The sequence below is a fragment of the Ovis aries genome, chromosome 2 (assembly GCF_016772045.2).
Source record: "Ovis aries strain OAR_USU_Benz2616 breed Rambouillet chromosome 2, ARS-UI_Ramb_v3.0, whole genome shotgun sequence".
Classification (NCBI taxonomy): domain Eukaryota; kingdom Metazoa; phylum Chordata; class Mammalia; order Artiodactyla; family Bovidae; genus Ovis; species Ovis aries.
This window is the reverse complement of record NC_056055.1, coordinates 227591103-227605647: the sequence shown is the minus strand read 5'-3', so window position 1 is coordinate 227605647 and position 14545 is coordinate 227591103. Positions and strand designations below refer to the sequence as shown.

The 14545-nt window shown below is 38.0% G+C and overlaps 1 protein-coding gene across 2 annotated transcripts in view; it reads right to left on the bottom strand.

The window, feature by feature from the left end:
- NYAP2 (neuronal tyrosine-phosphorylated phosphoinositide-3-kinase adaptor 2) overlaps nucleotides 1-13967 on the bottom strand; it is a 318522-nt gene extending 304555 nt beyond the window's left edge. Inside the window, exons 1-3 of one of the 2 annotated variants that reach the window (XM_060411347.1) lie at nucleotides 13414-13967; nucleotides 12633-13119; nucleotides 3417-3654 (exon numbers count right to left, since the gene is read on the bottom strand). In XM_060411347.1, the coding sequence (XP_060267330.1) occupies nucleotides 3417-3637 (221 nt within the window). In that variant the 5' untranslated portion in view covers nucleotides 3638-3654; nucleotides 12633-13119; nucleotides 13414-13967. Of the gene's footprint in view, nucleotides 1-3416; nucleotides 3655-12632; nucleotides 13230-13413 lie in introns of those variants that run through there. The other variant, XM_042244319.1, reaches the window with a different exon arrangement.
- Nucleotides 13968-14545: the final 578 nt, after the last annotated feature.

Genomic DNA, 14545 nt, shown 5'->3' with positions numbered 1-14545 from the left:
TTCAAATCTTTAGCATTTCATTAAGTGTAAGCGTCATTCTTCTAGTTGTCTCAGATAAAACCAACACATAACAACAGAATCCAGAACAACAGCAAAACACACTTGAGAACCATCTTCAGTTCCTGTCTTTTATTCTATTTCTACATCTCATCAGTTAGAAAATTTTGATGAGCCCATAATCTTAGTATTTGATACCACCTCTGCTAGTATCACCCTACTCCAAACTACCACCATCTCTCACATGAATCACAGCAAAAGCTTTCTCTCTGAATTCCCTGCTTCGTTATATCCCACCCATCTATTCAACTGAAGGAAACCATAGTAATCACTGTGGGATGATCAGTTAGCGCACATCATACCTATGCTCAAAAATCTGTAATCTTTCTTCCATCAGCATAAAACATGAGTGTTTATAAGGCTTTGTATTACCTGCTGGTCCACTACCAGTCTGAACTTATACCACTGCCCCCCAACCTCAGTATTTGCTCAGTCACAACAGGACACCTTACCCTTGGAACACACCAAACTTTGTCTTCTCTGCCCAGAATCCTCTTCCCATAGATAGCTGTACGTGGTTCATGTCTCCAGCAACAGGCTCCCAGTGTCTCATACTCCTGCTCAGATGTTGCAGGATCTCAGAGTTCTTCCCTGGAGTCTATTCTTATCTTCCTCATCTTGGCTTGTTTTACAGTGTGAAAAACTGTTACCACCTGTCGTATACATTTATTTAAACATATCTTTCATGTTGCCTCTCCTTTACCCTTCTTTCAGAATGTAGTCTTTTATAACCAGGAACTTTGTTCTGTTTATTGATATTTCATAAAAGCTTAGGGCTTCCCAGGTGGCGCCTGTAGTAAAGAATCTGCCTGTCAATTCAGGAGACGTAAGAGATGCAGATTCGATTGCAGGGTTGGGACGACCCCCTGGAGAAGGGCACGGCAACCCTCTCCAGTATTTTTGCCTGGAGAATCCCATGGACAGAGGAGCCTGGTGGGCTATAGTCAGTGGGGTCACAAAGAGTCAGAAATGACTGAAGCGACTTAGCGCACACACATAAAAGCCTAGAACATTTCCTGGCATTCAGTAAAATTCCAATAAATATTTTACCAAAAAATGAATATATTTGACAGCAAGTTATTGGGATGGCCCAAAAACTGCATTCAGGTTTTTTTTCCATAAGACATAATGGAAAAGACCCAGTAATTATTGAGCAATAATTTGGCTTAAGATTCTGTTCTAAGAACTGCACAGACACTTACCTAAATTCCTGTCCCTGTTCCCTGAACTATAGACTTCTTGGAATTATGCCTCTTTGAACACTTTACCACCTAAGAATGAGTCATTTTTGATGTCTTAACATCGATAGATCTTTAGATAGAAACTTTCTGAAGGTTGTTGATGAAATACAGAATATAGTAGTACTGTGATAAGCACACTGTGGGTGCTCTGTATAGTCTAATAGAACAATTTAGCAAATAATTCTGTCCCTATGCTTAGAGAAAATAATGAATTTATGAGTTTTAATGGCAAGATTGGGAAACTTTAGATTTTATATATGAAATTATTTTAAAAATCATGAGTTTTTTTTTGTTTGAGTTTCAGAAATGTTAGACTCACAGAAATAATTTAAAATGTTCATATACATATAGAAGTTTATCAGAGGTAATTTACAGAAAAAAATTTATTGTAAGAAAGGAAGCTGTGATGTCAACTAAAACTGCTGCTGGTGCTGCTGAGTCACTTCAGTTGTGTCCGACTCTGTGCAACCCCATAGATGGCAGCCCACCAAGCTCCCCTGTCCCTCAGATTCTCCAGGCAAGAACACTGGAGTGGGTTGCCATTTCCTTCTCCAATGCATGAAAGTGAAAAGTCAAAGTGAAGTCACTCAGTCGTGTCCGACTCTTAGCAACCCCATGGAGTGCAGCCTACCAGGCTCCTCCGTCCATGGGATTTTCCAGGAAAGAGTACTGGACTGGGGTGCCATTGCCTTCTCCAAACTAAAACTGGGTAGAAATAAATAACATCTTACAGAAAGCATATACAATTATTAACATGTTTATGAAACAATTTTACAAATATTTGTATATTTGGTAATAGAATTGATTTCTATTTTAATAGTCCAGAGAAAAAGATTGCACTCTTTCACAATGATCCTCTACAAAAGTTCTTTCTATACTTTTGATTCCAAATCTCTCTCCTTGTTTCTCTCCCTCTTCTTCTTCATCAATCATTAAATGATTGGAGTAGTGCATCCTTACTTTGCTTCTTTATAAGAATGAATGTGTGTGTGTGTGTGTGTGTGTGTGTGTGTGTGTGTGTGTGTGTTTGTCACTCAGTCATGTCCAACTCTTCTGTAGCCTGCCAGGCTCCTCTGTCCATGGAATTCTCCAGGCAAGAGTAATGAAGCAGGTAGACATTTCCTTCTCCAGGGGATTTTCCTGACCCTGGGATTGAACCCCATTTCTTGCATTGCAGGCAGATTCTTTACCACCTAAGCCACCAGGGAAGACCATAAGAATGAATAGTCCACCTTAAAAGAATATTTTCTTTTCCTTCATACTATAGTGTTCACAGAGAGTAAGCAAAGGGATTAATTTCAGATTAGATGAAAAATCCACCAACTATCAAGACAGCTTACTATTACCATTCAGTTATCCAGGCAATTGATGGATTAATTTCCTGAATTCTGTCTCTTTGCCCTTAATAAATATACTTCATTGAATAAATAAGACTCCATCAAACACACATTTCTACCTGTACCCCTACAATATATACACTCAGAAAATGCTGAACATTTTTTTGGAAAAATCAAAAATTGTGTATCCTTCTTTTGATGTCAATACACTGGAAAATATAGCCTCAGTTTGGAGGCTGCAATTGAGGCTCATTTGCATGTAGCAGGTAGGTTTTGAAGCATAAACGTCACTTCTTTTGAACAAACCTGGGACACTTAATACCAAGCAAGAGATGTAATAGCCACAGAACTCTGCATAGAGACCGCACACTGAAGCTTCCACTTCAGAACCTCACAAAAGTCTAATTATTGACAAGTCTTTTCAGAGAAAGATGAACTCTATTATAAGATAAGGATGATACAGAGACCTTTAAAGGTGGGGATTTTTCATTAAACATTAAATAAGTGTGTGTTCCCTTAAGCTTTTATCAAGAGATTGTTCAGTATGAACTTTTACTTAAAGGAAACTGAATTTTTTCTTCATCCCATCTGCACCTCCATAATCATAATACAGAAGTAAGCAACTGTCCCTAAGGTGGGTTGTTTTCTGTTACAGTTGAGGAGACATTTTCACTTTGTCTTTTCAAGTCTAACTTTGGCAAACCGCTTCTTGAGCAGGTGACAACAGACTCACAGACTCCCTGGAGTGAACAACACTCAGGACACTTTCGTTTATACTTACCGTTTTATTGCTTCTTCCTGTCTTCGGCGTTTTTCATTCTTCTCTTTCAAGTAGGCCAGGTTTGTCTCGTTTCTCAAGCGATCGTTCTCTCGAGCAATGTCTGATGCGTTCTGAATAACCAAGCCATCATAGGCCTTCATCCCCATATCCTCAATGTACTGGAGAAACGTGTCCAAAGGGTCTTCCTCGGGATTGGAGCTCATCATCTTGGAGGATTTCATGTGAAAAGGAACACTTCCTGTGGGATGAGAGCACATTTCACCTTCATCAGAGATGCGGGTAAAAGCAAGGTGTTGCTTATTCTCCTAACATCTCATCAGCCCCAAACTCCAGTGTCTATGGTAGAATCTACTTGGAGAAAATGTCTCATTAGAAAGCACAGTTGCACGTTAAAAGTAAATATTAAATGAATTTTGCCTGGGTAGCAAACACTTCCTCAAAGCAGCAAAATGAACAAATCAATGGTCAAAGCTCTTGCACTGAAGGGTGATGTGAAGGTGTAAACATTTGGTGGGGGGGGGGGGGGAATAACATAGGTTATGGGCTTATCTGGTAGCACAAGTGGTAGCGAATCCTCCTGCCAATGCAGGAGATGCAGGTTCGATCCATGGGTTGGGAAGATCCCTTAGAGAAGGAAATGGCAACCTACTCTGGTATTCTTGCCTGGGAAATCCAATGGACAGAATAGCCTGGTGAGCTACACTCCATGGGGTAGCAGAGCATCAGACAAGACTGAGCACGCACACACCACCCTGTGTAAACAGCCATGATTTTCTTTCTCAAAAATGTGTTCATATGCTAATAAGATACATTGGAGCCAAGCTCTATTTCTTTTTTGAACACCATAACAACTTTTCTGTTCAGTTTCAAATAAAATAATGTAATAATTTGGAATGAACTTTCTTATTGTATGTTTTCCTTGCAATTTATAGTTAAGATTTATGAATCTGAACAATTCATGCAAAACAGAGCAGTTATCAAGGAAATGCACTTTTCTAATATAAGTTGGCTTAGAAATAATCTCTTTGGGGTCCTCCATTGTTCTCCAAAATGGCTTCATATTATAACTCAAAAATCATAGATCACCAGAACCATGTTAATACTTACCACTCTGGTCATTCAAGCAATGACAATTTTGATTATCCTTACTACTTGAAGGATTAAAAAACCTGAGCCACAGAAAGGAAATCTGAAAGCCAAAATCAAATCAAAACAAAAACATAGGACTTTACAAGCTCACCTATAAAATGATGGAAATAATAATGCTTAGCTCCTACTGATATGAAGATTATGGCAGGTGATGACTATAGAGAATTTCACATAGAGTTCAACAATAATAAGTGTATACCTAATGAAGCTTGTTGATATTATTGACAGTAACAATCATGTAAAAAATACATATATATAGATGAATGGGTAGATAGATAACCAGCAGGCTATAGAAATCAGCACAGCTTGAAGTAGAAGTATCCAAAGAATCATAGAAATAAATGAAGCCAGAGGACAGAGAAATTGTGTTTGTATCCATCAAAATAGAACTGAATTTTAATTAATTACACTCAGAATAAATATTTTACACTTATAGCTTAATAATGCTTACTGTCCTCAGTCACATATTCATCATGGTAAAGCAAAATCAATTAGCAAAGAATATGTTGACAAATTTAAAAATTATAAATCACCTTTACATCTTTTACTTTCTTCAACAGTCTCAAAAAAAAATTTTTTTTAATATCAGCTGAGCTTTTTAAGGTAGAAGTCCTAGACCTTCATTTTTACCATTTCAAATTATTTCCACTCTGATTTTTTTACAAAAATAATCATGTTCCATAACCTGGATCGTAGCTATGGAAACTTCACTTCTTATCAGAGTTTATTAGCATTTCAGCTGCCAGTCAATCCATACATTACTTGAAGCCCATTCTAAATTTAAGGATTTATTCTTCAACATGTAAGAAATTGTTGAAACCAGAGGGTCGATGAATTGTTCTTTCACTCATGGTTTTCTGTTATGTTGTTTTCTTATGTTTAATTTGGTTTTAAGCCGTAATGGGTTGGTAAATGAAATGGACTTCTAATTGCAACCACCTAATGTGACAAATTGTATTTCATTATCATCCTATCAGAAGTGGTGAACATCCTTAGGAATAAAAAATTCTGCTATGAATGATTGTAATTTGGTGGGGAGGGGATGCAACATGATACTCAAAGAGCTAAAGCATTAGTATTATTGGGAATTCACTTCTACCCAGGATTTCAGCACTGGATGTGCTTCGATAAAAAAAGATCTGCATAACTTCATGGCAATTATTTCTACCATAGTTAAGCAAGCCAAGTCAGTATTATAAGGATTCTAGAGAGAATGTGTTGGAAGGTGGAAGATCAGGGTGGAAGATGATCACTCCTACTCTGCCCTGGAGCAAAACTGTCCATTTCCCATTGTGTAAGGCATTATCCAAAGATTTTTATTTCTTCCCTTAAGTTTTCCTCTCCATCCAGATGACACTTGTGATTCTTTATGGAGTTTATATATTCTAAACATTAACCAGATTAATTGTGCACCTCTGAAAATTAATTATCTCCCTAAGTGGCCTTTCAACTTGGTTAGAGTTCAAATTTGTTTATTTTGAGAAAATATTAAATAATAACATCATAAAATATGCATACTATGGAGAGTCCTATTATAAGGTGTTTTTTTAACTGAGATGAAAATTTGGGGGATGAAAATCAGCTGTGAAATCTAGTAACACTTCAGAGCAATGAGAACTGGATGTTGGTGAACATGCTTTAGTCATCCAATTCTAGAGGATATTTGCTTCATTCATTTATTCAAGTATTTCTTGAGCACATGTTATATGCTGTGCTGTGTGCTAAGTTGCTTCAGCTGTGTCCCAACTCTGTGCGACCCTATGGACTGTAGTCCACCAGACTCCTCTGTCCATGGGATTCTCCAGGCGAGAATACTAGAGTGTGTTGCCATGCCCTCCTCCAGGGGATCTTCTTGACCCAAATCAACATCTCTTGCATCTCCTGCATTGGCAGGCAAGTTCTTTACCACCAGCTCCACCTAGGAAGCTCCATATTATGCATTGCTGCTGCTGCTGCTGCTAAGTTGCTCCAGTCGTGTCCGACTCTGTGTGATCCCATAGACGGCAGCCCACCAGGCTCCCCTGTCCCTGGGATTCTCCAGGCAAAAACACTGGAGTGGGTTGCCATTTCCTTCTCCAATGCATGAAAGTGAAAAGTCAAAGTGAAGTCGCTCAGTCATGTCCGACTCTTTGTGACCCCATGGACTGCAGCCCACCAGGCTCCCCCGTCCCTGGGATGCTCCAGGCAAGAGTACTGGAAGGGGGTGCCATCGCCTTCTCCGATGTTATGCATTAGGCAGTGATAAAGGCAAAATTGTATCCCTCTAGACATTCATTCAGCAGTGAAAGAGCACAATAAGTAAATAATTGCAATGCAGTGTGACATGGGCACTAATTCACTGGGCAGTGTTGGCATTCCCGAGTTTGTCACGGTGATGGTCAGCATTTTTGACGATGAACACTTTTCAATGGTTATATGTAGTCTTCAAAAGTAAAAGTAAAAAAAAAATAGACGGGCTATATCACTATTTAAGTATCACACTTTTTTTCCCTTTTTAGTGCTAAGTATTCTATCATGTCTGACTCGTTGAGGCTCCATGGACTATAGCCCACCAGGCTCCTCTGCCCATGGAATTTTCCAAGCAAAAATACTGGAATGAGTTGCCATTTCCTTCTCCAGGGGATCTTGCCGACTCAGGGATCGAACCCATGTCTCTTGTGTCTCCTGCATTAGCAAGTGAATTATTTGCCAGTAGGGCCACCTGAGAAGCCCTTTTGCCTTTTTGTCCACATGTAAAAGGTAGTTTGTAATGTAGAGGGAAACGGTGGCAGTCTTGAAGGACATATAGTGGGGTAGTTGACCACAACAGCCTAAAAGTCCTAAACTAAAGCACCCCTAGATCTATGACTTTGTGCAAGTTAATTAACCTCTTTAAGTTTCAGTCTCCACATTTTAAAAACCGTTATTTACCTCCTTAAGCTATTGTGAGGATTCAGTTAGAAAATGCATGCTCAATATGGGACCAAATTTATTAGTCATTAACATTAGATGATTTTCACAATTTTCAACTGTGGTGAAGATAAGGTTTTGTAATAATTCCTCTATAAATATAGTTTTACTGGAAACAGAATAGAATGCTTAATGTTCAACTTCCTTAATCAAAGGTATGCAAATAGAGGCTGTGAAAAGGGTTAATAGATTTGCTCACTAACCAAAAGCATTTACAAGTACTTATCCCTTCTGCCCCTTCCCTGATGGCTCAGCAGGTAAAGAATCCACCTGCAGTGCAGGAGGTACTGGAAGCACAGGTAAAATCCCTGGGTTGGGAAGATCCCCTGGAGAAGGAAATGACAACCCACTCCAGTATTCTTGCCAGGAAAATTCCATGGACTGAGAGCTTGGCAGACTAGAGTCCATAGGTTCACAAAGAGTCTGACACAGCTGAGCATGCACACACACCCATTCTTCACATCTAGAAAATAAAGGCTTTGGGGAATACGAACCAAGACATGTATCCCATCTCACAAACACTTGGACTCCACCCATCCAAGCCCAATGGTATTTCTCAGAAAACTGGACTATGGATGAACAGATTCATGGCCTCCCCTAAGAAAAGTGAATCATATTAAGTGTCTACCTCTTTACAACTGCTACCATGCCCATGCAGGGAGAATCCACAGACGAGTGTGATCTTAAATCAGCCTTTCAGAAATGTGTATTCATGGCTAAGACAGATATTTAATCAGATATATTTGTTATCACTAAAAATTTGACTGTGTGTTGATTGTTGGATTTAAATCAAGTTCAGTTCTAGCCCTTGAAGGACAATCCTATATGTGAACATTTTATGAAGGCTTGTTTTGAGCACCTAATTCCTAAAGTTGACATCATAAAAGAAAATAATTAAGAAGCAAACAGGCAACTTCCTTCAGGTAGCATCTTTAGCCATACTGCAATTAATTAATTAAGGAGTCTACGACAGTCAGTAGGTCAGAATCATTGCCTAGTATATTTTAACAGAGCCTGTGAAATTGAATGGAAAGTTTGCATTTCTCCAGGCATCTCCTTTATTTGAGATATGTGTCTTCAGCCATTTTTGCTCAAAACCAATTAGAAATTTCAGCACCCCACCCCCCTCCGCAGTGGTTGAAAGCTGGCATCCATGGTCTCCACCCACAAAGCAGATACGTTTTCTTTGGAATGCAGAACATTGATTCGAATAGCTCAAGATTTTTTGTGTATGTTCTTTTTCTTGGAAGTTGTGGTCAATATTTAAAATTTGTGTCAGGGACTCTTCTGGGAAAGCATCTAAAATAATGGAGATCAGAATTCCCATACAAATCACAGATAACTTCAAGTATTCACTTTATGCCTTTCTTGTACTGCTGTATTCTGCATTTATAAGGCACTCTTTTCATTCAATTTTTGGATCACTATTTAGAATCAGCCTATTCTAATAAAGAGCTACAGAAGTTGGATTAAATACAACTGAATGGTTAATTACTCAGCTTTCTTTTATTTTATTCTTAAACTTTTGTCATTTCCTATTGACCACACCCTTTGTAAAGATTACTTTGTAAAATATTGTGACACTTATCAGAATTTGAAATTTCACTTTACTCAGCTAAGAGGCACCAGGTGGGAATCTGGTCATATTTATGACATTAAAAATTTTATCTTTTAATCAAAGTAATCATTTCTTTATTTTCTTTTAACATCATCACTTGACTTTACTAATGCTGAGCCTAGAACTGAAAGTGACATTACATTTCTTTACAAATATCTTCATTGAAATGAAACTATCCATTACATACATATATAGAGCAGAAAATATACATACAGCTATTCAAACACAGTACATGGAAACATTTAAAAATGTTTCTTTCTCTTTCTGTAGCCACTGCTTGCATCCCAGGAACCCAATAAGATGAGACACTATATGAATTTAAGTGTTCAAGCCAAAAAAATGGAAGCATATTTTTGAGAAGCAAGTACATGCAAAAACTTTGGCTAAGATCATATTAATACATTCACATGGGTTATTCCCTTTGTAAATCAAGAAACAAATCTTATATGGCTGCAGGATATTTAATGTGGCTCTAAAAAAGGGTGTCAAGGTTGGGTTCCCCATAGTCTAGAGGGCTTTTGATTAACTATAGGCTATTTTTTTTTAAGCTATACCAAAAGAGTCAGATAAATATCAGGTATGCCATCTTCTCATACACGTGAAATAATTTTTCTTTTCTTAAAAGTCAGAACAGATTCCTTCTGTACTGTAATTTCATGCATTTTGACATCAACCACTCTGACTCCATAAGAAATGGCTCCAGTGGACGTGTACACTGACTTCTCTGGCAGAATCTTCCTATGAGCCACTTATTACCATTTACCCAAAGCAGAGTTCTAGCATACCAGCATCCTCTCAGTGAATTAGCCCTCTGGCCCTTAGGAGTACTGCTTCTTTTTTCCTTTCTTGTGGTGTTTACTCAGAATTTCTGAAACGGAGCCGTGCTCCATCTAAAACCTTGGTTTTCCAAGATATAAAGTTGTGAAAACTCTGCCTATCCAGATATTTTCCGCATACACTGAGGGGTAGTAGAATCAAAAACATATATGTGGGAGGGAGCTGCTCCCCAATCTTAAAGTTCTGTAAGAAATGTCTTAAATTTTAGGTCACAGTTAACTCCCTATGATAATGTTATAGCCAGAATAAGATCAAGTTTATTTTGTGCTATTATTATAATGTTATTCGAGAAAAACAAAATACATAGAAGGGGATAAGTTTCATGGTGGAAACGTGAGACACTTTGCTTTGATTTCATGTTAACGTTTTTCACTTTATATGCATATGGGAAACTTTTCTAGTCCCCACCCCTTATTCATTTCTTAGGTTTTCAAACCACACCTGTCTCAACACTGTGAGGAAGCTATTTGATTTTGGCTTATTACAATTTGATTTTTCCCTCCCACACCAATCATTGCATCTTCTCTGAGACAGAGAATCTTATTTTGTCCAGTAGTATCTATTCATCCAAATAAAGTTTCTCATGGCAATTTTGACCATATTTTTTGTTCATCAGGAGAAAAAGATCTTTTACATTTTTTGCATGTACTCACATCAATTTGAAAAAATAGGTATTTAAATAATCAGGCTTCATATACATATGTAAAATACATATGCAAATTAATATCAAATTTGCTGACTTCACAGAGGACCAAATCAACAGACGAGATTGCCTGGTTCCACTCCACAACCCATGCAAACCATATCAAAATTATTTTTTTGATCAAATCTTATAATGTGTAAAAATACGTCCTATAATTTCACTTTGATTATGCTTGAAATCCTGCTCTCCCACCCCACGAATGGTCACGCTTAATTTTTCATTCCACTGTCATCAAAATGCAGCTGTTCTGCCCAAAATGGGAAATGTTAGAGTTAAAAGCAAGAAAGCTTGTTGAAGTGACTATAAAGACAGTGATTGCTTTTTTTTTTTTCCTCTGAAAGCAGATTACTTTGTAGTGAGTTTTTCTCTACTCTCTCTCTTCCCAAAATGGTTAACATGGCCATTGATCACGTTAATGTAGAAGCATTGTAAATCAGATATCCACTCCCACCCCAACTTTCAGGTTGTCATGGGACTATTTGCCTATGTTCTGAAAAGACTGCACATGTCACTAATACTAGGGACTCACTCAAAATGTCAATGGCTGAGGTACTTTTTGGAGCCTTTGGCCAGATGTTTCCAGATGCTTACAAGGCAGTATTTGCAAACTAGATATAGTCAGTATAATAAATTGCTGACTGGAGCAACAATAGAAATCATTTAATTGGGTTGGAAGGCTATAATTTATTTTTAAAAAAAAATAGCCAATCTTCCTGTCTCCAGGATTTTTACACTTCTCTTTCTAAACTTTACGAATGCTCCACGTCCTTGGGCTTCTCTGCAGTTCCTTGTGAAGTTGTAGTATTTTTTTCCCCTCAGATCTGCTTTCACTGATTTGCTAAATCGGTACTGTCCTTCACAGAGTCCCCTCCTTTGCTGAGCTGGCAAACATATGTTGCATTTTCCACAGAAAAATGAAATAATTTTGTCATTTGTGGCTCACATTTTCTCATGTTAATTTGTTTACCACTTGACTATCTACAAAATAAGTTGGAGCATTGTCTGAAGTGTGAAATATTAAGAGAGAAGTTAATTTCCTCGTGTTCTATAGCCATTAATCCACACTGCTCAGTTATAAATTGTTGCGTGTTAAAATGACCAAAACTACATAGTGGAAGCTCTTCTATTGAGTTCTCTTATTCCTGGACTATATTTAGAACAACATTCCAGTTCTTGGTACTGAAACAACTTTAAGATTTCCTAATGACAACGAACACCATTCTTTCATGTACTAGTTCTTCCAGATAGGGAGTACCTGCATTTCTCGTATTTAAAATTTGCCAATAGTTGGAAGAATTAGAACGGAGACACCCCAACAAAATAAGTGTGTGTCCCAAGTAAAACGGGTCCACCTAAAGTTCTCAAATATGTATTGTGATGAGAATAGTGAAATCTTCCTGGTATTGATTGATACTAAAATATATATTTCTCAAAGAAATTTATGTCTTATCAGTTAGGAAAAAGCAGTTTCAGCTTTGCTCTAATCTGATAGTTCGGATTTTTACGTTTTGGTACTGTGCCTTTTCTTTCTTTTTTCTTTCTTGAGAACACAAAACTGGGCTGAAACAAATGTGCTAAGACATTGTTGTAAAATATTTATGGTATGGAATAGCAGATAAATAGCTAGCATGCACCACATGAATGCCAATTAATACCCTGGAAAATATTTTCAATGCTTTTAATAATTCAACATGGCTTATTTTACCAATGAAGATCTGGTTTAACCATTTCTGCGGTAATATGACTAAGTGGCTAAGAGGGTACAGAATAGCTTGAGGCTCATTAAAGCCTTGGATGCCTTTGCTGTGGCTTTCTTTCTGCTCCAGCTAATAAGACATGCAAACTTCAGCATTAAGTATCCCCAGCTAAAATCCATTCCATCTTATAACCAGATTGCTTGATCTATTTAGTGCTGGATTCAATTAGCATGCTTAGAGAATCTGAAAAATGAGATACATACCAAAATTTTAAGTCCCCAGGGACAGCTAAGTGCAATATTCAGAAGGTGACTTGTATCTGTCAGAGCCCTCTCTCGTGGCTGATCTCAGGGCAGTTCTGTAGGAGTCATCCAGCACCATAAGAAACAGACTTGTAGTTCAGCTCAGTTTTTCTTCAATTAAAGTGCATTGTATCTGGATGGGAAAAGTGTCCACTCCCAGATTCTTCATCACTAGAGATCAGAGCATTCTTGATGTTCTTTCTATCAGATAAAATGGCCTTTAAAGTTTGCTGGGAAGATTCAGTGGCAGAAGACAGGTGCTTGCTTCCTTAAATCGACATTCAGAGAAAAGAGGGCATAGCTAATGGGTGGGGATGAACACACAGCCTCTCGCCTTCCAGGTCCAGCAGGGAAGAAATTGAATAATTTTACCCACTTTGCTACACAGATGATTATAAGACTCGAAGCAATCACCCAGGCTGGCTAAGGTGCCTCATTTGATTATATTCTGTGAAGGCAAAAATAAATGAAAACAAAAAATCAGAAACATCCTTTCTACATGTCTCCTTTCAGCCAAAAAGATGCTCTTTCTCATTGCCACTTACATACAGAAGGTTTGGAGCAGCCTAGCTTGTGGCATCGTCCTCCCCCGTGACAACCAGCTCTCTCTCTCATTCTCTCTCTCCCCTCCCTCCCTGCCCCTGACTCCCTCCCTTTCTGCTTCTCTCTCTCTCCTCTCCAGCTGCCTTAGTCTGTTGATGCTGCTGCTGATTAATCAGGGATTCTGAAACAAAGAACCTACCTTCTGAAATAAGCAGTAATCTTTCTTCTCTGTTTCTGCAATCCGTCTGCATTGAACGGCAAAGCTGCCAGCGTTCTAGCACCTTGGATAGTTCCTGCTTACTAGGCCCATTGGAAAAGGGAGGCGAAGCAACTGAAGAAATGACAAGAAACCCAAAAGCAGCATCGTTCTACTTCAGATTTCGGCTCCCTGGGGTCTCTCATCCTCATTAAAGGCCTCACATCTAGGCAACAGAGCTTCTCTCTTTCATCTATCTGAGCTGAAGTCTGATTAGTAAATAATAAAATGAGAAGAGGATAAAGAAACCCCTTCATTTATAGCCACTACAACACTAATTCAGTCTTTATGGAGAAGAGAAATATAAATGCATCAAAAATAAATGTTCTTACTCCCAAGGATGTTTAAGTCATAAGCTTCGCACCCCTGGCATGGCTAATGAAAATGAGCAACAACTTAAACGGAACATTCAGATCTCAGTTTGATACCCTTATTTGATATCAATTTTGCCTCCACCCTCTCTCTGCACAGCGGAGCCAGGCACACAATTACTGCTGACGTTCTTCAGGCTGCTGCTTGGGGAAAGAGGGGAGGAGCCTTTTAACCTCATCAAAACAGCTTCATGCCACCTGCTCCCATGGCATGAGAAAAAAACTAGCCCAGTTAGAAAGAACATGCACAGCACATGCTATGTGGAATAAAGATCTCACTTGGAGTACACGTTATTTATTTACTTTTTAACAAAAATAAGATGTGAATTAACCATGGCATGTGTGTCATTAACTCCTATAGAATCACTGTGGAAATCATGTAAAGTAACCCTGTTTTCTACATATGCTGACAACTCCCCTAACACATGTTTTAATATCTTACTGAATATATACATATATATCATGTTATATAATACAATCTATATAAACAGACACAGATACACACACAAACACACATATATCTACATATATATATGTAGATATATCAAGTTCTAAATTTTTATCTAATGTGCTTTTCCTCAGAGTAAAAACTGTAACAAAGTAAAACGTAAATGCTTTAACATATAAGTTCCTACTACGGTAAAAGTAACAGTAGGCAAAAAGTTTCTGCTTCATTCCAGCTAAAATATAAATTTTAAGGGAGA